The sequence below is a fragment of the Argopecten irradians genome, chromosome 6 (assembly GCF_041381155.1).
Source record: "Argopecten irradians isolate NY chromosome 6, Ai_NY, whole genome shotgun sequence".
In the NCBI taxonomy this organism is placed as follows: domain Eukaryota; kingdom Metazoa; phylum Mollusca; class Bivalvia; order Pectinida; family Pectinidae; genus Argopecten; species Argopecten irradians.
In genome coordinates this window covers 19326743-19352063 of record NC_091139.1, presented here as the reverse complement: position 1 = coordinate 19352063, position 25321 = coordinate 19326743, and the positions used below count along the sequence as shown (strand labels likewise).

At 32.5% G+C, this 25321-nt stretch overlaps 2 protein-coding genes across 3 annotated transcripts; both read right to left on the bottom strand.

The window, feature by feature from the left end:
• Positions 1-1594: 1594 nt before the first annotated feature.
• On the bottom strand, positions 1595-12811 carry LOC138325242 (myosin heavy chain, clone 203-like). Of its 2 annotated transcripts, XR_011208750.1 has the most exons (12): positions 12635-12811; positions 11855-11912; positions 11081-11379; positions 10247-10328; positions 9701-9899; positions 7948-8015; positions 7552-7628; positions 7061-7164; positions 5980-6083; positions 5592-5753; positions 3932-5123; positions 1595-3612 (listed from the first exon to the last, which is right to left on the bottom strand). XR_011208750.1 is itself a non-coding variant. In XM_069270757.1 (11 exons), exons 1-11 carry the CDS (start codon positions 12710-12712, stop codon positions 5050-5052), a joined length of 1305 nt encoding a protein of 434 aa, XP_069126858.1. In that variant the 5' UTR covers positions 12713-12811; the 3' UTR covers positions 1595-5049. The 2 variants fall into 2 exon arrangements, 1 of the variants encoding a protein (XP_069126858.1); XM_069270757.1 differs by having other exon boundaries at positions 1595-5123.
• Positions 12812-17833: 5022 nt separating this feature from the next.
• LOC138326300 (prostaglandin E2 receptor EP4 subtype-like) lies at positions 17834-22031 on the bottom strand. Its single transcript, XM_069272418.1, has 3 exons — positions 21983-22031; positions 20067-20976; positions 17834-19289 (listed from the first exon to the last, which is right to left on the bottom strand). The coding sequence occupies exons 2-3, from the start codon at positions 20973-20975 to the stop codon at positions 19041-19043; spliced, it is 1158 nt and encodes a 385-aa protein (XP_069128519.1). The 5' UTR covers position 20976; positions 21983-22031; the 3' UTR covers positions 17834-19040.
• Positions 22032-25321: the final 3290 nt, after the last annotated feature.

Here is a 25321-nt window from a genome sequence, read left to right as displayed (position 1 = left end):
ATACGAAGTAAATTTTGGGCCCGAATGACAAAAATCATACATAAAATGTTCTTATAATTCGAAATGAGATTTTTTGGACAACAAGATCGCCAAAAATGCTGATATATTTTTCATAAATCTGCCGTAGAACGGTATTTAAAAATATATATCTAGGTTTTCTTGTTATAATTTTGCAATTACCATCGGCTATTTTGACATCTCTCTTTTTTCAGATCGTTTTACGTCATGGAACTGGTCTATATATACCGAATAAAGAGATAGTCAGTAGACATGAGAACTCGCTTAATTCGAACACTCGGATAACTCGAAATTTTGTCCTGGTCCCTTCGAGTTCGTATTAACTGAGTTCCACTGTATCTTAAAAGAGATGACGTCATTATGACGTCAATGGTTTTCAGCAGAATCAAATTATTATTTTATTTTGTGCATACAATAAATTTTGAAAGTGTAACCTGATTTATGTTACACCCTGTACTACTGAGGACCTGTGATAACCCTGTCAGAGAAGTAGTTCAGTATTCTGTCAACCAACTGATTTTTGAGTGCAATATTTTGTGTATTTTGCAGGCAATAGAAAATCACAAACACAAATTGATGTGAATAGTATTTCAAACACTGATAAAGTAGAACCATACTGGCAGTCGACCAGTTCTCTCCCAGTACCAATTCTGGCAATCACATGTGTACTTGTATGATCACACACAAATTTTCAAAAAACTTTTTGTGGAAATCAGCATGGTAGTGTCTTAATATATCAGAGAATACCCTTTTTGATGTTATTTGAATGCATGTGGTAATCATACAGCTACAGATGTGACGGCGAGAATTGGTACTTTGTGAGAACTGGTCACCTGCCAGTATAGAGATTGTGAAATTAAATCGCTTTAAAAAAGTTCTTATGCATGAAATCACTACATTGTAATTAAAAAATAAAGAAATAAGTTGGTTTGCAGATAGCACCTGATGGAGATCTGAGGAGTATGCTGGGCAGGTCTGCACATGACATTGTGCCTTTCAAAATGTTTTAAGACTCTGCTGGGACCATTATTTTGGAATTTCAAAGAAACTTTTATGTACTGAAATTGGTCAAAACTGCAAAATTAGATACTGTAGCTCTCCAAGCATTTAAATGACCATGACTGAATTAATTTTGTAGAGCAGATTTCCTTGGAAAAATTTTTCGTATCTGAAAATGCCTAAAAAATGATACTATGGTCAATTTCTTTTGCAACTTTGACAGAAGATGCATAACATTTTAATTTGTTATTTGATGAAACAAACATAAAGGATATTGAACAATGGGAAAAGATTGTGGAAAATTGTTATTGATCTCAAGATGTTGAAAGAGAGATTTTTCAGTAAGATTTGAAATATTGCAATCAGATCTAAGAATTTAAGAATATCAAACAATCTTTCAAAAACAATGGGTTACAATCACAATCTCATAATCACTGGAGATCAAGAATGTAATTCTTATGGAAAAAATAAGTTTGCTTATAGGAAAACAAGGTGGAAATTGAAATCCTTGAATTAGCAAATGATATAGAAAACATCTGCAGGTATTTAAGAAAATAACAGAAAGCATGTTTATGAATATCAATATATATATATTTATTGTATAAATAACTTGCATATATATGTATCACATTGTGCATAGAAGACATCACTCACAACATAAAAGTAACCACCCTATAAAACAAGCCACTTCAAATCTTGTGATGTCAACAGAACAAATGAGGAAATCGCAATAATGACAATGACTGCCTCCCCTGGATTTCAGCAACCCATCTTAATGTCAGATTTTTTTCTTCAAAATGTTACATTACAAAAAGTATCTGAAATTTTAGGATTTTTTTCATACCAGATTTTATGAAGTCTGGAAATCTCATCAAAGCTTGCAAAAATAAAAACTTCTACAATAAAAACTTTCGCAGTTGACTGGTTCGCTTTATGATACCTATTTTATGAAATATTGTTTGCAAGTGTAACATGAATACTCATTTATGTGTAAGATCGATCTAAACCTCCATTATCCTGTACATTTTGTACATATTAAGATTTTGTTGTGTTCCTACCAAACATTTTATTGTTCTGTCTACATCACTGAAGAGTGTAGCTTGTCTATCATTTTTACACATTAACATTTAAGTGCAGTTTTGACATTGTGCTTCAGTAATTTGAGCATGACTTTATACAATATATAGTTGTAGTGGAATCCTAAACCATTCAACTATAGCACCATGAAACTTTTTGACAGACTGATCTTAAATCTTGTATCTAATGAGATACTGAACATATAACAATTAACTGACCTTCGGTCAACTACCGTTAATAATTATAAAAAAAATGTTAAATATGGATACACAATCAGGAGAAATATATACATGGCATCTCTTAAATCCAACAAAATTAAACTGATTATGATTTTGATTTCTAGTTACTTGAGCTACAAAATATTAAATCACAGGTCCCAGATGGATTAGTTTGGCTAATACTGTTTTTTCTCTCAACAATTTTCATACTAGAGATCACATTTTTTATGTAGGTCAAAATAAAGATAAGTGTTTTCATTGTTAATTAGGTAATTAGGTAAGTTTTAATATACATGTATAATATGAAAGTTGAAACAATTTGTCAAGACCAACTAATTACTTCAATTTAGACTCTAAACAGGGCCATATATGTAATTTCAAGTTAATGGGGGTTACATTACTTGGGTAATAAATGTGGTAAATTTTCTTAATAAGATACTTTGCTATACATACCATACATGTATGTTACTAGTAAAATATGAAAACAAATCAAGACTAGTGAACTCTTGCAGTGTTTTCTAGTGGAACAAATATAAACTATTTTATTAGCTTTTACCTGAATATTATTGGATTTTGGCTGCGCCTAGCTTTTTCTGAATTAATTGGGATAAAAATAAATGATTAACAATCATCTAAATATTTCTAAATTTTGTTATTAGTTAACTTTTATATACTAATAATCTCATAAATAAAACAGATAATTCTAAAATGTTAATTATTTTATGTGTATAAAATCATTATAATAATTCAATTATTACATCACTGTAACAAGGGGCCGCATCCTCGATATTCCAGGGGTTCCGATTACTTACGATCTCTACACCCCTGGACTATCTCATAGTAAAACTGGAGGCAACAGAATAGAACAGGTAATTTAGTCATTTGATGTACATCAAAAGAACCGTATAACGGTACACTGTGGTTGACTGTGTGGCTTTGATGTTAGGCGTCGCTCTCTCTGTAGTCTTCAAAGGAAATCTTTGCTGGCCTGTGATTGGTCAAATGTTTTCAGCTGAGCTGCCTTCAATTTCACTATGAGATAGTCCAGGGGTGTAGAGATCGTAAGTGATCGGAACCCCTGGAGTATCGAGGATGCAAGGGGCCATGTTAAAAGTTTGATTTCTATTTTATGGTCACTTCAAAGTCCTTTGATTCTATAAAATGATAGATATATGTACACCTCATTTGTATGTGTACTACAGGGGAAGAGGTAACTGTTTATCTGTAGAGTCAAAATCCTGTGGTCACTCATTGTGCTCCAGGAAAAAGTAAGATCATGCACAGTGCCAAGTTGGAAGACCTGTGAAGCAAGATTGTATGGAGTCGCATAAATCTGGAATAATATGTCAAGTTGGTCAATGAAGATGCTGTATTTTTTCTGCAACAAGATAAATGTGATTCAACCCACAAGTACTAATGATACATCAGTATAACATTCTTAAAGTAAATTCAACAAAATTATTTTTGGCAAAGAGTATTCTCTATCTGCAAATTACAGAGTTATCTGCCCTTGCAAGTAGGTATTGATTGTGACGAAATGTTTGCGATCATAATGTCCTACTTTTTTAAGAAAACGATGTGAATTTGTATGATGTCAACATCAATATCCAGGTACTTACCAGCAAGGGAGGTCACTCTGTAATCTGCTATGACGGAATACAAACACAAAAAATATCAAACAAACAGGACATGACCTTCAAAGGTCAGTTATCGCTGGTCCACACATCTTGAGTAAAATGCCATGTCCTTGTGAAGGAGTAAGGTCACAACCAACAATATAATCAAGACACATTTTTCCAAATACATGTACACCTAATGGAAAAAAAATCACACATTTTTACAAATAAGAAACAACATCAAGAGATCAACATTTTATACAGTAATATTTACTTTAAATGTAAGTTTTAAAATGGTAATTCAAATTTTAATTGTGGAGCTGAGAGTGTGTGTGGATGGGTGATGGTCACAGCAAAGCTTAAATATCATTTTAAAACGCATCACATTTCCTAAAGAATGATTGCTACTGTAACAAAATACATCACATATACTTGTACATAAAATTGCACCATTTAAAATTTTACTGATTTAATACCTGTTAAATGGTAAAAAGGCCAAAAAAAAAAAAAAAAAAAAAATGGCTTTACTGGGATATATAAAGACAATGCTAATACATTCAAATTTGTACATGGTACTAAACAATGTTAACCTTTTTAAGAGCTTTATTTGAATGTTTAATAAAAAGTTAAAAAACAGTTTTAATCATATGTAGATTAATGTGGAAAAAACAAAAAAGAAAATTGATAGAAAAGTAGTTTTGGCAAATCGAAAAATCAACAAAACTTCCAATCATATCAAAGTTACTTTGAAATAGAGAAAACATCCTATAATTTTAATAATCTATTATCTATTAACTGAATTAAATAATTTTAAAGTACACAATATGTCATTTATATCTGAAAAAAACCCTTTAAATTTAAGATTTTCTGGACAAACTTGATTGTTCGAATATTTGCAATTTTATTTTGGCAAAAAATAACATTTCTTGTGGCAATATGAAATCTGACTTGTATGAATACATATTGGTGTCTTTGTATTTTTGTTGAACATAATATTATTTTGGCAATGATAAACATGTTTGCTATTTCTTGAAAGTATTTCACTAGACTGGCCTTGGTTGGCTCGGACAGAGTTTGGCAGTTGTACTGAGATGAGATTCTCCTGGCCGCTGTCATCAATATCAGAAGTGATGCGAGTCTAATGATACTGTATCCTCATCACTGAGATCTAAATCATCCAAGTCTAAATCTTCATCTGTAAAGTGAAAAATGGACTCTATAGATAACAGACAATCAAGATTTTTGACCTATGTACATATATCTCAGAGGTATGTGGATGATGTTGCTTTAAAATAAACCCAAAATGTAGGGCAGAGAAAATTTTATTACATATTCATTAACCCGTAAACTTTATATTTACATAAACTTTGCTTATTTCACATCAATTGCAAAATAATTTTTGATGCAACGTTTATAAATTAATTTTAATGGCCAAGATGTATACATATTTAGGTTGCTTCTAAGTACTAGGGGTACGTCCAAATTCAAGACTCTGTTACATGTATATTGAAAATTTATTTATAATGGATTCGGAGAATTGCTAGAGCATGTTCTTTGCTGGTCTCCTAAAAAAGTTCTATTGACTTTAATTTCTTTTTGTTTTTAAAGACATCTATATTTTAAGAACAATAATTATTGCTCTAATTAATCCACTTATAATTACCTGAGTCCAGAACAAGATTATCAGGGTCTGAAGTTTTTGAAGTTTTCTTCTGTTTGGTTGGTCCTTCTCCAAAAGTTTCTAGACTAGTTTCATCGTCATCATCATCACTTAAATTGAGTTCCTCTAGGTCCATAACACTTGTGTTGTCTGAGCCCCGATATCCTGTACAAATGACACCAATTAACATTTCCTTCTCATAAAACCAAATAACACAGCAATTTGACATAACAGAATTTGTTGAATAAAACTTTCTTCATCTGAAAAAACTTCAGAAATAACTCTTTCACCCCAGAACTTTCTCAATGGACTGGTCTGTTCTTTGATTTAGAAGAGTCTGAATGTGTCTGTAGGGGTGGATGAGTTGAAGTATCTTTAAATCATTGCTTACCATTTGTCTGTGTGTATGGTCTGTTTCCACCAGATAATGTGACATCTCGATGAATGGATGCCTCCATATTGTCAACTTTATTTTGTAATGTAGCAATGGTGGACCTGTGGAAAATAGGTTTAGAACAATATATCACATGCAATACTGTTTTTAAATTCAAATAATTTGAACAAAATAAATTGACTATGCAAATACTGGTAAAGACTATATCATTTTATGTATCAAATAAGAGCTTCTAAATTGACATGTTCTGACTTGTAAGTTAATCATTATAAGCTTATTTGACATGTTCTGACTTGTAAGTTAATCATTATAAGCTTATTTGAGTTCTGACAAGTGACATAGTTTATATGTTTATCTAAGTTCTGACTTTTTATTATCTGATATATTAAGCAATACGTTCTAGATGGATTTTTTTCCCTACCATTGAATGTTCTATAATTTGTGAGTGTAATCAATATATTTCAAAAATAAACTTCTGATAATTGCTTCTTTCTAGCAATTGAACTAGTGGTAGCTATAAATGTTTTAGATAGGCACAGTCTAGTAATTTCTGTCCACCATCAAGTTGTAAGGTTGTAAAAATATGCGCTGTGAAATGTAAAATGTTTGATAAAAAGAAAGGTTGAGTTTTGAGTTATGATTACTGGAGTTCTTACGATTGAAATATCCTCCATATTTAACTGAGTTCTGACATATGAAGTTTAAGTTAGGATTACCTGAGTTCTGACATGTGAAGTTTGAGTTAAAATTACCCAAGTTCTGACATGTGAAGTTTGAGTTATGATTACCTGAGCTCTGACATGTGAAGTTTAAGTTAGGATTACCTGAGTTCTGACATGTGAGGTTAGAATTATGATTACCTGAGCTCTGACATGTGAAGTTGGAGTTAGGATTACCTGAGTTCTGACATGTGAAGTTTGAGTTAAAATTACCCGAGTTCTGACATGTGAAGTTTGAATTATGATTACCTGAGCTCTGACATATGAAGTTTAAGTAAGGATTACCTGAGTTCTGACATGTGAGGTTTGAGTTAAAATTTACCTGAGATCTGACATGTGATGTTTGAGTTAAAATTTACCTGAGTTCTGACATGTGAAGTTTGTCTGATGTTGTAGAAGCATGACCAGGTGACCAGTATGGAGTGGACGGGGTCTTGGTAGGGGATGATAAATCATGCATGGTCTGTCAAGTAAACAGTTTTAAACTTTAATATACAATGCAGTTATTAAATGGTATTTCCGAACTACAAAACCTGAAGACAAAAAAGGTTTAGTTTAAAAGTACTTCCTCTTTTATTTGTATTTTCATTTCAATTTGGAGAACTTATAATTATGGTAGTAATTACAGTATATAAGTGTATGTTATACATGTACATATACTTTCTCATCAGTTCCTCATCAATCCAACATCATTGGAAAGTAAAAAAAAAAAAAAAAAAAAAAGGCTTGTAGTGATATATACTGATCACTTATTTTAGTCATGATGAAAATGAAATAATGAAAGGAGAACATGTCAGCCATGTCAGATGTTACTGATGATCTTGAACTACATGTAAGTAAGTTTTCTTACCCTATCAATTCTGTCTTGACGGCGTTCAATATCTTTACGGTTGGAATAAACATCAGACATGTCCATTTCTATTTTCACTTTAAAAAGAAACATATTGTGCATGAAAATTAACATGTTCAAAACAACAATATAATAACCAAATCAGTATAATCAGCTGATTGCTAAGCTGTGATATTAAACTGGTGACTTTTTCTTTTGTATATTTCTTTGAAATAAGGTATGTTAATTAAGTCAAATTAACAATCAGGATATTTATTCTATTTTTATACAGAAATGAAATTGGAAAAAAGTATATTGTTAAAAATTACCACATCTGCAAGCTACTTTTATAAATAAAACTTGTTATACTCTTAATAAACAATCAAAAGTACATTTTAACTAACTGTTAATACTTACTGAGTCGACTCTTCAGCACTTCCACATCTCTCCTTACAGTATCCATTTCTTCACGCAAGGTGTGCTTCCTAGTATATTGAAACAAAATAAAATCTAAGAAATTGTAGATCAATCTTGATTCAACAATGTATATCAATCAATAGTCAATATTTGCTGTAACCTTAAACTTAAAGATGCTCCACCGCCAACAGAGCATTACCAATACTAATCATTTTAACAATAATTGGTGTTTAATCGTGTATATGTATGTCAAATTAACACAAAACATATATTAAATAGTATATTTTGCTTTTGGTGCATGTGCAATCAGTACTTCATTCCGTATAGGACACAGTGCCACAGAATTTTTTTGGGATGCAATTAATTATTTTTAATATTTCTTAGAAGCTCAAACTTTTCAATGGCGGTAATGTTGTAAAGAAGGTAACTTTTGTAACTGAAGAAAATTACTAAATCGTCTGCTCTTGTTTTTGATAGGGAAAACATACTAATTGTCAGCGGTGAGCATCTTTAAAGATGCTCCACCGCCGACAGAGCATAAATGATATTCATCATTTGAACAATAATTGGTGTTTATTCGTATAGATATATGTCTAATTAACACAAAAATAATCTAAAATGATTTGTTTCGCTTTTGGTGCAAGCACAATCAGTACTTCATTCTACATAGGATATAGTGACACAGAATTTTTTCGGGATGCAATTAATTATTTTTCATATTTTTAACTTGAAGTAAAATTAGAAGCTCTAACTTTTCATTGGTGGTAATGGTGTTAAGTAAGTAACTTTTGTAACTCAAGAAAAATACTAAATCGTCTGCTTCTGTTTTTGATAGTGAAAAAATATCATTTGTCAGCGGTGGAGCATCTTTAAATATAAATGGAAATATTAGAAATAATGTGTGCATAAAGCAAAAACTTAATTGGGGAATGACAGGTATCTATTAATATATATACTTGTAGGTTTAATCATATTCGATCCAATAAGTGCTCAGGGCCCAGGGGCGCTGAATAGAACCAAAATAAGACTAACCTTTTACAAAATTACTGTACAAAGTTAACCATTAATCAATTTCATAAGAAATCAATTAGAAAAACTTACACAGATTCCATAATTGCAGTCTGCATTTGAATTGAGGCGAGTGAAATTGTGGCCTCAAAAAGGGGGAGGCGCACTTAAATGGACAGGGACATTTATTGGGTCAAAAAAGGTAGTCTCTAAGGATCTGGTTATTGTGTTTGATAATTCTTAATAAACTCACATTCCAGGGTTTAAAGGCTAATGGTAGAATATCAACCACCTTAACCACTCAGTTCTTTCTATATGAAAGTTCTTTCTGTATGTAGCATGTAATGTGTCTCTATTTTGTTTTTATTGAGACTTAATTACATATCACATTACTTACTCTTACCTTTATGATTTTATCTTACATTATTTTGTTATTCTCTACCTATTTTCATTCTTTTCAATGTTTGCTCCCACATATTTTAATAATTCAATATGAAGAAAAATCATAAAGACAGTGGTTAAGTGGTTTTTAAGCGACCTTACATATAAACCTGTTTAAAAGAATATCAAATCAATTGAATTATTCTAAATACATTTAAAACTTGCAATGAAGGACACCTGTTCATAAAGGACAGACACATCAGTCCCATTAACCATTTGGTGTGATTTACTACATGTATTTATTTGAGTGTCTATAAATAACAATTTTGTTAAATAACAAGACTTTTAACAACTGAATACTTACATATCCTGCATGTCTCTACTGAGCGTTGTGACTTGAATGTCTGGCACTGAATTGTCCCCCTTGTTTCGGTACATTTGCACCTGATTTTGTAGTACATGTATTTCAGATAACATTTCACGCTTCACCTGTTCCATACGACGCTCCATTGTGTTGTCTGAATTTTTGTCATACATCTTACCACCCAATGACTTTATCTCTCCTAAAAAAATACAAGGGGAGGTAACTCCATAAAATAATCAATCAAAAACTAAAACCCGGTACATGTTTCTTGATCGTATGATTGATTTTGAAAACACTAACAATTTCTGACCGTTATCTATTCATGTATCTGCGAAGCTCCAAATTGCGTTTGACATACTTAATCTATCAATAAATAAAGTTGAGTAACCTTTTGTCGAAATCAACAGAGTTTATACTATCCATTCACTAGTACTGCTAACTGTAAATATAGACCAATAATCCACAAATATTTCTCTCTTGATATAAAATACATCAAATACTACATTTTTAATGTGTTCAGTTTCCACAATTATTTCCTTGCATTACCTCTGATATCCCGGATCTGCTCCCCATAATTGTTCCGTTCACTCTCCAGTTTGTGAACCATTTGCATCAACTGATCTATAAGCTATAAATAAATACCAAACAGAGTAATGTGGTAAGCTTTTTGAGTCCATTAGTTATTAAAAATATATTGATATAATTGTTACAAATTTTTGTAATTTTTAGTTCAAGCACAAAGTACAAATGTGTAGAAAATATATGCCTTCTATGTCAAGTTATTCAAAAGGTGAACAGGGGCTAATTTATCACATTTTAACAACATTTTAACTAAACATTTCAGTATTATAGAAATGGTGCAAATCATACAGAATAAAGAAATCAAGTAACTATAATCTAAACTTTCAAGTATTATAGAAAATGGTGCAAATCATACAGAATAAAGAAATCAAGTCGTATGTTTAATCACTTGAAAATTAGAAGGACTTGACTGCACACATGACCATTTACATGCAGTTTGAAATAATATTACATAGATGCATACTTTGTACATGATTTAGATATTAATCAAAAGCATAGTTAATCTTCTGATTATCTTAAAAGATCACCAGTTAGTGTAGCAAAATGTATACAGTAAAACCTGTGTTAGCAACAACCTCTTCATCAAAGACCACCAGGTACCGGCTCAATAAGACCGCTTAGAAATAATAACCAAATTCAACCCAATTCAGCCTGTGTATAAAGACCACTTGTCTCTAAAGACAATTTTTCTCTGTTCCTTCAATGGTCATTATAGACAGGTTTGAAAGTAAATTTTCAAAAAACACAAATGACCTTTCAATTATAATTTTGTAAATATATTCTCTAATAGGTCTTCACCTTATTTTGTTGGTCCAGTTTTTCCTGTAATGACTGTGTGAACATTGGCGGGGCACCACCTGTGGTTCCTGTGTAGGTGGTACCTTGAGCTCCCATTGTGGCTCCTGTATAGGCTGTTGCTTGTGTATAGTTTTTAGCATCGAAGGATTCATAAGAATTATCTGGGATTGTACTGAGTTGTGTCCCTTGGCGGAGTGATGATGTACCCCCCGGGTAACCCCCCGGGTACTGGGAGGTACGTGGTGGGGATATGTCGGACATTGAAGAGTACTTTCTCATTGTAGGAGAAGAACTGGAATCTAAAGATGAATATATAATCCTTGCTTATTGTACATTAAATTATGTTTCAAGCAAAAGTAGATTCAACATCAACAATTTTTTACAAAACATGTTTTGGTTAATAAAAAAAATTCATCTTATACAAATGTACTTAATTGTACATTTACATAAAAATCCTTTCTGCACAGTTTCCTTTTCCAATCGTTTTTCTTGTCTTCTATCTCTCAAAGTTTATGCATTTATAGCAATATTCATAAAAATAATTAATATTCAATTTTTAATACAAAAAAGGGAGAAGTTTTGTTGAACTGTTCCCCCATTGTGGTGTTTTTCTCAAGATTTTAGTGTAATATTATGTATATTAATTTAAATGTGTGTATATTCTGTGTAAATTACAGCATTACTTATATGAAGATGATGTCAAACTATATTGACTCTGTGTAGTATTGCATTTTCTGTTTGAATATCTAGTCTTTGTATTAAAGCTAAACTTACACCGTCTATATTTCCAGTCATTGTATCCACGTAGGCCTGTGCCATCACCAACTCTTTTCTAGAAAAATAAAATATTTTAATAATGAATAGGATATATCTCATCAGTTCAACAACAATTAAAGTCATCATTGAATTGACTTGTAGAAACATACAGGGCTATTTACATAAAAAGTTAAAAGTATGCTTGTGTGATTGTATTCACATATATGTACACAGACGTACTGGGTTGCTAGTTAAGATTTCCTTAAAGTGATTCTTCCAGTGTTTATTCAATCAGTGTTTAAAGAATAAAACAATATCTGTGTTGAGGAGAGGGCATTCCATGTCTGATGGAACCATTCTGTTACTGAATACATTTTTTGACGTATTAAGATGGGATGGTTTCATAAAAGCTTTTTGTCTTCTAGATCTAATGTGCCTTATTGGGGTATAGATATTCTCTTTGTAGACAATGCCTATAGTATATAGGGGTATATATATATATATATACTATATATTATTGACAGAACGTCAAACTCCTGTGATTCAGCTGACATTTACACATTGCATTATTTTTATTAACGAATAAATCATAATAAGACTCATTTAAGTTAATCGTCAGGAATCATTTTATCATGACACCTGCAGTCCTTTATATACAATATAAAGTTATATTCACTATTCTTGAAAGTTTCACTTGTCAATATAAGCTGAATATTCTTTTGTTTTCGACACATCTGGTGGAACATGAATGGACCGGTGCCAACAACAAGAAGTATTCGATTTGCGAAAAGAACAAACCTTCATCCGGGACAAATTTGATTGCGTTTCACGCAGAAGGGACGAAACCTTGCCCTCCCAGTCAGTTTTGATGTTCATATTTCCCTAAAGTGTGTCTTTCCGTGGTTACAATTTTGACATTTTACGGTTGATTGCGTTGCCCAGAAGCTAAACGTCTTACTGACCACGATCAAGGAGACTACTAATTTGGAAAACGGAGTCGGATATCGATGAATCCGGAATTCGTCTATTGTACTTCTCTATTACTATTTGTATGCGCTATTTAATCCGTTTTGAAGTAGGAAATTAGGACAAGGAAATTTCCTTATATTTATCATCGATGTTCGTCTTTCACAGAACATTGAGGGGAGATTATCCACTTTGTTATACTTTTTTAGGTGTTTTGCCCTTGTTGTCTATGGCCATGAAGAAATCAATCAACGATAACCTTTAAATCTCAAGTTTGATTGATATAGTGACATCAGCGGATTAAATTTAAAGTGTTGGGTAAAACAGCAACTATATTTTTCCCATACTGAAGGGATTTAAAGTGAAAACGATTCTTTAGACACAAGAGTCAGTAGAAAATGTTGCTAGACCAGAACAGGAAGAAACGATTAACGTATGAAAATGATAACAAAAATGTCTGAAACACTCGTACACTTTCAGTAAGACAGAAAGATACCATTTGGAAGACATAGCAATGGATCTAAGCACAGGCGTCTGCTTCTGTTTCGATAAAAATATAATAACCTACCCCTACTGTTCATATAGTATGGGTAGGATATTGTATTTTTCCAAAAGCAGTTGCAGACGCCTGTGATCTAGTTACATGTAAGTACAGCACATTTTTGAAGTGTATATAAATTACATGAGCGGAGACCTTACCGCAGATGCCTGTGATCTAGTTACATGTACATGTAAGTACAGCACATTTTTGAAGTGTATAAATTACATGAGCAGAGACCTTACTGGTATGGATTCGTGGAGGATGGAGAAACGATCACTACACGATGATAGTTCTAAAGACATAAACAGCAATTAATAACGATGTTTTTCTTTTTTCCAAAATCCCAAACAAGGGTGCTAACAGAGGAACCTATATCAACTGTGTTTAGAATCGAACAATCTGTGCCAATCTGATCAAAACCAGCTATTTGATACTCATTCTCCACTACAAACGGAGCCCGAAGTAAGCGGAGTATCAAGTAGCTGGTTTTGATCAGATTGAGAATCGAGAGACAGTGCCACATATACTACGTTATTAATCACGACGAAAGTTTATACTTTTAAAAGCCAACAACAGATTAGGAGAAGCAAAGTTAAACTTTGAAAGAATGACATCCGCTAAAATATCGTTCAGTAGTTGGTAATTAAATTTTATATGCTTTCATACTAAATCTGACTTTGTGATTGGCAGATTATTTTTCTTCATTTAAGCATTTAAGCATTGGTGTCACTATTTTTTAACTACATCGGGGTATGAAAGAAATTTTGTTTGTAAACTGTTTGAATCCGCGTATTCTCACAAAAGTTTGCAAACACAATGTATTTCATATCCTGATAAAGTTAATAAAAATAGTGACACCAAAGCTTCATAGGATGAGAATGAAAACTGCAGTTAAACCTGGATAGAAGTCACGAAAAAAAAGTTTTTGCTTTCTTGTATAACTTTTCTCGTTGTTCAATACGACATAGAAGAAAATAATTAAAGTTATACAAGAAAGCAAAACTTCTTTAAAGTACCCATACCTCCTATCTGACTTCATTAAACTATTTTTAAAATGTGCTTTTGTTTCACTTTTTATTACCAAAAGAGTTGACTTGTGATAAGCGTGAAAAGTGCGCCGTTGGAGTCACATGTAGAGGGTTCCCTAGCCTTATAGTCATTGCATGTTGGTTCTATCCACTGTGACTTGTAACTAATTGAACACCAATACATATACACTGGAGGGCAAGTAGTGGTTCCTGGTCGAAAGATCTGATCTTGCATCTTTGGTTTTCATATAAAAAGATGGCTTGTAAGGGATAAAATAGATGATTCGTAAGAGATATTTAGTCTTGGATATGATTTTTCATGGATAATTAGTCTTGGATATGATTTTTCATGGATAATTAGTCTTGGATATGATTTATCATGGATAATTCTTCAATCTTATTTAGGGTCTTTATAAAATGTTATGTATCAGATGCAGTCTTTAATACATCGAATTTAGATCATTAATGTGTGGGACACTGGTCTTTTCATGATATTCATAGTCATTGCTTCTGAAAATGTTATGACGTAACTAAATCAGCTTTTGAATTGTCAGTTTCTTAGTTTTCATGTAAAGCCTTTTGGGGTAAAGAGATATTTCTTTGTAGACAATGCCTAAGTAGAGTACAAATTTATGAAAAAAGAATCACTAAAGCGTTGAGAAAGCGTTTGAAACTATATGTCTAATCAGTTATGAACAACTGACGTGACAAATCGATAAAATTTTGTAGAGTCCCTTATAAATTATTAGAATTACCGTTAATACTACATTTATCATTACTTGGGTTAAATTTAGCTGCGACCATAAGATCATTGTTGATAATGGGATGCAGTCCTTTATATACAATATAAAGTTATATATTTCAAGAATTCTTGAAAGTCACTTGTCAATGATAAGCTGAATATTCTTTTGTTTTCACACATCTGGTGAACATTGAAAGTTAATTGTTAAAGTAAACCTGAAAGTAGCTGACACGTTTTTTAGAAAATTTCAAATCTTCATGGGAACATTTGTAATTAAGTTACAGCAGAAGGGACGAAACCTTGCCCTGTGTTTGAACATCTGAGTTTTGAATGCAGTTCATCATTTATCAAATTTATTTAATGTGTGTCAGTTAAGTGTTACAATTTTGACAAAACGGTTGATTTGCGTTGCCCAGAAGTAATAACGTGTTACTGATAAGGGAAGCGGTAAAGGAGATCCTACTAATATTTGGATTAACTCTTTTACCAGTCGGATCGGATATTTGAAATCCGGAATTTCTATTGACATTTTCTCTCTTTACTATTAATTTTATGCGAATAGACATTAATCCGTTATCAAAGTAGGTTCTATTAGTCTGCTAACTTCATTTATTTATCATCGATGTATTAATTTCACAGAACATTGAGGAGGAGATTTCCACTTTGTTATACCTTTTTTAGTAAGGCATATTTTTTGCCCTTTTGTATCCGCGTATTCTCACAAAAGTTTGCAAACACAATGTATTTCACATCCTGATAAAGTTAATAAAAATAGTGACACCAAAGCTTCATAGGATGAGAATGAAAACTGCAGTTAAACCTGGATAGAAGTCACGAAAAAAAAAGTTTTTGCTTTCTTGTATAACTTTTCTCGTTGTTCAATACGACATAGAAGAAAATAATTAAAGTTATACAAGAAAGCAAAACTTCTTTAAAGTACCCATACCTCCTATCTGACTTCATTAAACTATTTTTAAAATGTGCTTTTGTTTCACTTTTTATTACCAGAAGAGTTGACTTGTGATAAGCGTGAAAAGTGCGCCGTTGGAGTCACATGTAGAGGGTTCCCTAGCCTTATACAGTGAAATGCGTTCAAGCGTCCGGAATTGCCTTTCGGATCGTTCAAACCACAAATAACGTGAATAGTTTCAACCAGTCGTATGCGCGTTTATCGGCTCTGAATAGCGTCAGTCAAACTGTGGGCGGAGTTTAGTAACAGCGATAATCTAACCACAGGGCCTCGTTACTAATGATTATATATATAAGATAGGTCACGTCTATTTACATACATTACACAGGCCCTGTGATCTAACTGAGGGCGGAGTTCACCTGTTATAGTTGTTACATATTCAAAAACTTACGCAATTTCAATCATTAATACCGCAACAATTTGGTATACAAAATCGTAAAATAAAAGCACAATTACATGCATGTATATCATCATGATCTACATGTACATATAGCCATAGTCACAGCTAGATTAAAGTGAGTAGAAATTTGGTATTTGGTATCTTAACTTTACAATACTACACGTATCTTATTTGAAATCACAGGAGCCAGAGAGTCGTTACAAATGTACCTTATACATGTACATATATACATGTATATATATGCATTCCAAACGTCAAATTATGCTTTCTTGAACTACAATAAGAGTGTTTTTAGTACAACTTATCATAGGTTTGAATACATATTTACAAGCACACTTTTAAACATTACTGTTACAATTCATACAGCTAACAATGCATAATTAGTGGTGAGATGTCTTCTTCCGGATGAAACATCTTCATTAGGCCAAAAAAAGTCTGTTTAGGGTTACCCGAACGACCCTATTTTTTTGTACCTAAAAGGATACTCCTATTAATAGTTTAACTCTATGCCAATCTGAGCTGTTACATGTAATACTTCTTTCTTACTCTGTCAAATCTCCAATTATTCATATTGTTAAATAAAGAGTCAAGAGTGAAAGACACTGATGTTTAATAATTTTATTAATAAATAGGAGCCACATGTGTTTAGTAAACAGCTCGCTATTGCATCTGAACGGTTTTGACCATCTGAACTTGACAAAAAATATTTATATAAAAAGAACCCTGCCTACCGGCCGTATTTTTTGACAATGTAACCCTAAACAGATATATTTTGGTCTTATACATGTACATACAATGTATACAGCTACATGTACAACCGTGTATTTTCCAGGGAACGTTTTACGAAGCTGTCAAGATACAGTGTTGTTGTCTTTGATGATCATATATGGTACGAAACATGTTTGAAACCTTTTTATCTAGAAATGTATGCTAACAAATCTTTGGTACAAAGATGTGACCAAGTCAAATCAGTAGACCCCTTTGAAGTCAACATTGTTTGGGCTACACCACATGGAGTCCAACCAATCGAGGCAACTTTCCAGAGTTTTCATTTGCTAACAAAATGTTACAACATTTGAGGGAGGAGTCTAATCCGGACGCTTGAACGCAGTTCACTGTAGTCATTGGATGTTGGTTCTATCCACTGTGACTTGTAACTAATTGAACACCAATACATATACACTGGAGGGCAAGTAGTGGTTCCTGGTCGAAAGATCTGATCTTGCATCTTTGGTTTTCATATAAAAAGATGGCTTGTAAGGGATAAAATAGATAATTCGTAAGAGATATTTAGTCTTGGATATGATTTTTCATGGATAATTAGTCTTGGATATGATTTTTCATGGATAATTAGTCTTGGATATGATTTTTCATTGATAATTCTTCAATCTTATTTAGGCACTGGTCTTTATAAAATGTTATGTAAAAGTGAAATTGATATAACTGAGGTTCAGATGCAGTCTTTAATACATCGAATTAAGATCATGTAATGGTGGGACATCAAAGGTTTCTCTCAGATACTAGTACCAAGTTGTCTTCTTGATGGCTAGCGATTTGGAATGTACTATTTTGACATAATCTATTTACTCTTTATAGTTATCATTCATGTGTCAGTTTCATGATATTCATAGTCATTGCTTCTGAGCTTTAAATTACCCTGGCTGTTGATATGACGTAAGTGTAATAAACCATACATTGTCTATGATTTTAAAAGTTATCCATATCATAGCGTGATCAGTAAAATATCAATTCCCAAGACTAATCTTCCATATCGCACACATTTCTTACATATTTTGATTATAATCTCGGCAATAGAATGCATATCAATTTATATACATATGATTATATGGTATTTGATGAAATGCTTTGATAAACACTACTATTTATTCTTTATAGACATATCTATTGTGTAACTGGAGATCGATATTACAAAACAATATACTGTAAACATTAACCACATTAACAATGACATCCATATGGTTTTATAGTATTGATATAGAAATGGAATAGGTTGAAAAAAAATTGTATGATATAAGTCAAACATTTTCATTTTCGGGGAAACGAACCCACGATATACATGTATATATAATTGTTATAGATCAAAGAATTTAACAAACAAACTACTCCTTTTAAAGCTGAAGACCAAGCTTAAAGATATTGCACCAGATTAACACAAACATATACTACAATGGTATGTAATTGGTAAGGTTATCATAACAAGGATAATATGTTTGATTTTTATTCATAAAAATGCAACATGATGACATCTATTTTCATATTACTCATATTTAAAATCAATCTTTTGCATATGGTCATGGCTTAAACTTTCATTGTACATGTATGTGAAAATTAAACCGTAAAAATATAAAACACATAATTGTAAGTACATACGAATTTTGTAAATCTTCTAAAACAAGCAGGGGAAAAATACATTTCAGGACTCGCACGGGTCGAACTTTGATATGTTTACACGAACAGTTTTGAGTCAGCTGCCCATTGCGGGTAACTTGACAGGTATGCCATTAATCTATATTTTCCCTCCGATCAATCTCAAATTTCAAACAGTACTTAAACTAGTTCTGCCTGACCCACTTGGGATATTATTCTCTGAATATGTACGTCGTTTAAAAGCCTCTTTGTTCAGAAGTCGCTTTCCTATTCTTATAATCATAGCTATGGAATCCTTCCGCAAGATAATGTAGATCCATGGATCGAGGATTTGATTGGTCAGAGCAAGTCTCATGACCATCAGGTCACCGACACGATCGATACTGCCGAGCGCTGATTGGTTAATTAATATCCGCACCTGTAACACAATAATTTAAATAAAATACCATTGACGTCTTTGGAAATATACTGCTGATTGATATTATAGAAATTTTTCTATTGGTGAAAATGGAAGAAGATTCATTTGGGAAAAGGGCATCTTAATCACCACATGTATGCCGTCACATTTACTTTGCTTTATTCGAGTGTGCAACTCGAAATATTTCATGTGAGGTAGGCTATATTGAATGAAAAGAAAATGAAGTTGACTTATGTATTGGTTAACTTGTATACAAAACATTGGCGAACACATGAAGTGGGATCGCTGATTAAAAATGGATTCGTCTTATGTATTGGTTAAATTGTATACAAAATACACAAAACATTTGCGAACACATGAAGTGGATCGATGTTAACTTTCGATTATTTGTTCCTGTTTACACAATATGAATTAAATATTTGTGAGCCTCGAGAAAAATAATATCTTGACAATAATTTCCGCAAATATTCAATGTGCTTTAAACTATTGTTGAAGCTGAGCAATATACAGCCTTGATAGTTAGATATCCATATGTCTACTGATGCAGTTATGAAGATGTTCTGTCAAGAGTTATTTATTGGTACTATCCCTAATGCTTTGTTCATACTTTTTGACATATACATTTATAGGTGCAGGCGAGTCCAAACTTCGTTAATTTGAAGACATGTTTAAATTTTTCTGAAATATTTTTTTTATTCTGCAAACATTTGGTCTTTTGCGTCTACAAACATTTCCGGTTACTCTGCGATCGACATGTGATAAAATAGTGCTACTTACCATAAGCGGGAGCCAGCAGATTGTAAAAACTAACATAAGGACCACCAAGAATATAACGTTGTATATGTCATTGACTCGCCGTGTGTCAGAACCACCTTCTTGTTGAGTTCTTAACCCCCTCCGTTTGGCCAGAACCACAATCACCAGAGTGTTCAGAACAAGCATCATCACAACCATTCCCATCCCCAGAGTGGCGTAGAAGTACGAAAAGAACTTATCATCCGCCTCGGTCGAAAATTGATTGAAGAAACACCAAGTTCCTGGAAACTGATGAACATTTGCGTTGATACCCATCAATGGCAGACAAGCCAAGAGGAATGCAAAAGAGCATATACCCGCCATTGTGAGGTTAACCCGGCGATTTCCTAATCGGTGGGTGTAGAAGAATGGAAACCAGACGGCGAGGAAACGGTCCAAGGACATGGTGGCAGCCAGCATTGCTGATGTCATTCCAGCAAATATGAACGAAAAAGACATGAAGTCACAGACTGGTTGTCCTCCCATCCATTTTTTGTTATTGACGTAAGCGGTAATGGAAACTGGAAGTGGACCAACAAGACCAAAAAAGTCTGATAAAGCCAGGGCCATCACAAGTCGATAGAAAGTTCGCCATTTGTGTTTTCTGGATGTGTAGATTAGAAGAATTAAAGCTAAAATATTTCCTGTGCCACCAAACAAAAGCATCATAACTACAGGGAGAACTGGGAGGTTTTGACCAGGCTTTTCTGTGGTACTGACGGGGTTCCAAGTTGTTACATTGACGTCATCTGCTGTTGCTAACTTTGTGGAGTGTCCGAATGCCATTGGATTGAAAGTGGTACTGAAGGGGCTCAGATGTTCCAGGGTAGCGCCATTATCATTTGCTAAGGTTGTAGAGTACCCGGATGCGATGGTAACATTTCCTTCCATTCTAAAAATAAATTCTTACATGATAAACGCATTGACACGTTCAACTTCTAGAAAGAAAATTCAAAGTATTTTATAAGTTTAAACAAATAAATACAAATGTAGTTTAAAATAGGATAAATTGATTAGTAACAAAGTGAGAATTGTCGCAGTTCAAAGATCCTTTTTGATCGGCGATGCTTGTGTTCCTTCTTTAAGGTTATAAATACAATACCGTATAAATGCCTATGTTCGCGATTTCGTGGGACATTGCTAAAATTTAATCTACATTATATTGAGTAATGGTTGGATCTCATATACCTTTAAAGCAAAATCGTTAAAATTTAAAACAGCTAAAATATTTTGTTTTTGTTATTTCAAATTGCAAAATTTTTTATTTGCGTTATTAACCGGCTACATTTTGTAATAGTTAGTTGTTTTTTAAGCAAATATCGCTTCATACTGAAACATTAACATTCCATAATTTATATAAAATAATAATTATATTACTACTATTTGTATCGCAACATCATCCTATATTACATATATTTGAAAATTAGCACATGCCTGATAGTCAGTACTGATGCTTGAATATTGATATATTAATGATTATGTTCAAACACAAAACTATTCCATATTTTTGTCAATATAGACGATTATGTTGCAAAATAAATCACAAACGAAAAATATTACTGGCTTAGTCTTAGTTATTACTTTGGAATTATGGTATTCGTCACCATTGAATTTTCATTTCCTTTCTAAAATATCGATATTAATTACAATGCTAATGTATAAGAATAGGCGAGTCAAGAATTAGACCACTTTTGAGGATAACTTTAAAATTTAAGAACTGCATCAATGAACAAAGTTTTCCCGGGCTAAACAAATGACTTATATGGTTGTCAGTTTACGTAATCTTAGCACTCCCTTAATGACAATAGCTGTTGATAACATACTGATATTAATTACTAATAATCCATTATTTTGGGAATATTTTGTAATCTGAATAGCGCTGATAAATAAATACGTACCTATTCAGGTAGCAACAGCCAAGAATGAATGGTTTCTTTTATTAATTTATAAAACAAGATATAAGTGGAAAAGGAAGTATTTATGAACGCGGACAGGTTAAATACAGTAGCAGGAAATCACGTAAAAATAGATGTCAATAATCTGTGAAAAAACTCATGCATAAAATACAAAAGATTCACAAAAATTAGAAAGGCTAATACCACATTTAAGTATGGATGGAATACCTGGTAATTTACCTCCTGTAGTGGAAAAAATGAATTGATTTGCTTCCTCCTTCCTGTGGTACGGGGACAGTTGTAAGGGGATCTATTTGCCTCTCGTTGCCACAGACGAAGAGCTGGTTTTATCCTACATAATATAGGCTTGAAATCCGAGAGGTTGCATGACATGCATGGTTAAACATACAATACAACCGCATGATGTGAAACAATGACATTATGTCACAACGTTAAATAAATTGCTGTCTTCCTGGCAAAATTTAAAAGTCATTTTCAAAACCAAGACTGATCACTGTTAATGTCTGAATAAATGGGAGTTCATTGATATGTAAACATTATTACACAAAAACTAACACAACAACGATATACAGGATAAAGTGTTCTTTTTTGTCACTATCAGCCGTCATATGAATACATGTATGAACTGTTTTACACCTGGAGATATTTTTATATAAATTTCCAGTCGTATTTTAACAACTTTCAACATACTATTAACATCTCCACATTAAATGTTAACTTTCTGTTTCTCGACTACTATGTTGTCACATGGAGATATTTTTGAAAAATAATCTGCCAAAAGTTGTCGGTCACCCCATTGTTTTTTACTATAAATTTCATGTATTTTGACCAATTTTAGGGGTTCGTTTCTTAACGACTTTTCATTACATTTCATATGAAAAGTATTTTAGATTTCTAAGATAATTTGTATAAATTTCATATTACTTTTTATATTCCTCTAGTGGAATTATAAAGTAAGAATAAAGAAAACAACGACATCATTGTTTTCTAACACTGCATGTAATCGTCTTTTTTTTCCAGCAGCGAAACGAAACAAAGTAGTAATATTTTAGAAGCATTTGGGAAAAATGCAAATAATTATCTTCAAACTTTTTAAATTTCAAGAATATATGGTCAAAATTAAATCATACGAGTGAATTAAAAATTTAACAAAATATGAAAATATGATGCGATACAAAAAAAAAGAAGAGATATTGTAAATCATTTTAAATTTCAAATTTGTGCATAATTCTAACCATTGTGTTTTACATACAAATGTATATTGTATATCCTGAATGGTGTTTAGATATAATAAAGCGTTATGAAGAGGATGCAAAATAAGTCCCAAACAGAGATAAGTCACATTTGTTTCAAGATCCCGATAAAAACAAGACCAAGCGAATTAAATTTTATAATACAATACTAAAAAACCACCATTGCGGACCGCAATGAACCTTGGGAGAAATTGTTCTTGTAGCTGAAACATTTTCGGGGTGATTTATTTTTGCGGATTCAAATCGTTCGCTAAGTACGCGAAATGTAATCGCACGCGAATATCACTTGGTTTACATTAGTAGGTGAAGAAAAGTAGCGTTTTATCGTATTCATGAAGACCTTACGTGGTACATATATAACAGATATTTCAATTTATTTGAAAAGTTTACCGAAATGAAATAGGTTATTAATGGTATTTTTATCAATGGTCATTTTGTTGACAACTAGTATTGTGCTTCTTTCAATAGTTTAAAAACATTGTTTCAAGATCCCGATAAAAACAAGACCAAGCGAATTTAATTTTATAATACAAAACTAAAAAACCACCATTGCGGACCGCAATGAACCTTGGGAGAAATTGTTCTTGTAGCTGAAACATTTTCGGGGTGATTTATTTTTGCGGATTCAAATCGTTCGCTAAGTACGCGAAATGTAATCGCACGCGAATATCAGTTGGTTTACATTAGTAGGTGACGAAAAGTAGCGTTTTATCGTATTCATGAAGACCTTACGTGGTACATATATAACAGATATTTCAATTTATTTGAAAGAAATCTTTATGAAAAGTTTACCGAAATGAAATAGGTTATTAATGGTATTTTTATCAATGGTCGTTTTGTTGACAACTAGTATTGTGCTTCTCTCAATAGTTTAAAAACATTGACACTTTGTATAACAAACCATACAATGCCTGACGTTTTTGAAAATATTGGTAATATTACGATGTTGACGTGCCGCAAAGTTCACAAGATAGTCGATATACATATATAACACGGAGGCTACCAACCAATAAAGATTGTGTGTCAGTGTTACCCCATTGGCGATCCAAAATTATTGTTTTTGTGACTGTACACTTGTTATTTCCCATGAGTGACTAAACGTGTGCATGTAACTATAATGGCACGTTAGACAATAATCTAGGAAAGCTTCCACTGTTTCAGTGCTGGCTGACATGAAAGTCCACTTTCTTTAAACGTAGTAGCACCATATTACTTAATCCTTAATACTTAAAGCTTACCTTGATTTACAGCCAAATTGTTTAACATATCATTTAAGTTTGGGGATATAAAATGTGAAGTTTGATATCTTTCTTGGGAGCCATTTAAAACAGATTAATTTAACTTAGTCTCATTATCTTTATACTCGCTAGTACATATCATCAAAACTTAAAGGTCCACCACGTTTCCGAAGCGACTTTTAGTTTTTAAATAGGAACGTGAAACGAGTTTGATTATTTTGTAGAGTCACAAAAGGTGCTATTACTGTTAATACTTCACCACCTTCTGAACGATTTAAAAAATTATATAAAATGTTTTCAAAATGGAGGTTGTTTTATGTTTCCCGTCGTCGTTCTAATCACCGCGTATTAGTTGACTATTATTGCGTCAGACGTTAAAAACGGCGAAATAAATCTTCCATGTTAATAGAGATAATGCAGAAAATCTTGCATTTGGTTTAAAGAAACTTTAAATTTTTGTTTCAGAATGGTGGTGGGACTTAAATGTCGGATAAATAATCCAAAGAGAATAGTGAGAAAAACTGGTGAATTTTGACAATTTGCATTTCGGTGTTATCAAATTACATATCGAAATTAAGCCATCTTGTACTCCCTTTTTTTACTAGTTAGTACATAAAACACGTAAATTTCTTTTTATAGAGTATAGCACAAGAATAAGCCAAGCGACGTCAATAGCTACTCCCTATCAGAGGAAGCAGACACCATTGACAACTCTGCTATAAGAGGACTATCGACTGCACCCAACAGATTTATATGCTAAGTATACTAGCGATTTCTGTTAACAAAATTATTTTAGTGTGCGATTTGATTTCGCGAGTGATTATAATTAC

Coding starts and splice junctions, on each gene's coding strand:
- LOC138325242 (XM_069270757.1), bottom strand. CDS start 12,712: ATGAACATCAAAACTGACTGGGAGGGCAAGGTTTCGTCCCTTCTGCGT. Junction 11,380..11,854: donor TGACTGGAAATATAGACGGT/GTAAGTTTAGCT, acceptor ATTCATCTTTAG/ATTCCAGTTCTTCTCCTACA. Junction 7,165..7,551: donor GTCAAGACAGAATTGATAGG/GTAAGAAAACTT, acceptor TTTACTTGACAG/ACCATGCATGATTTATCATC.
- LOC138326300 (XM_069272418.1), bottom strand. CDS start 20,975: ATGGAAGGAAATGTTACCATCGCATCCGGGTACTCTACAACCTTAGCA. Junction 19,290..20,066: donor TCTGCTGGCTCCCGCTTATG/GTAAGTAGCACT, acceptor ATTGTGTTACAG/GTGCGGATATTAATTAACCA.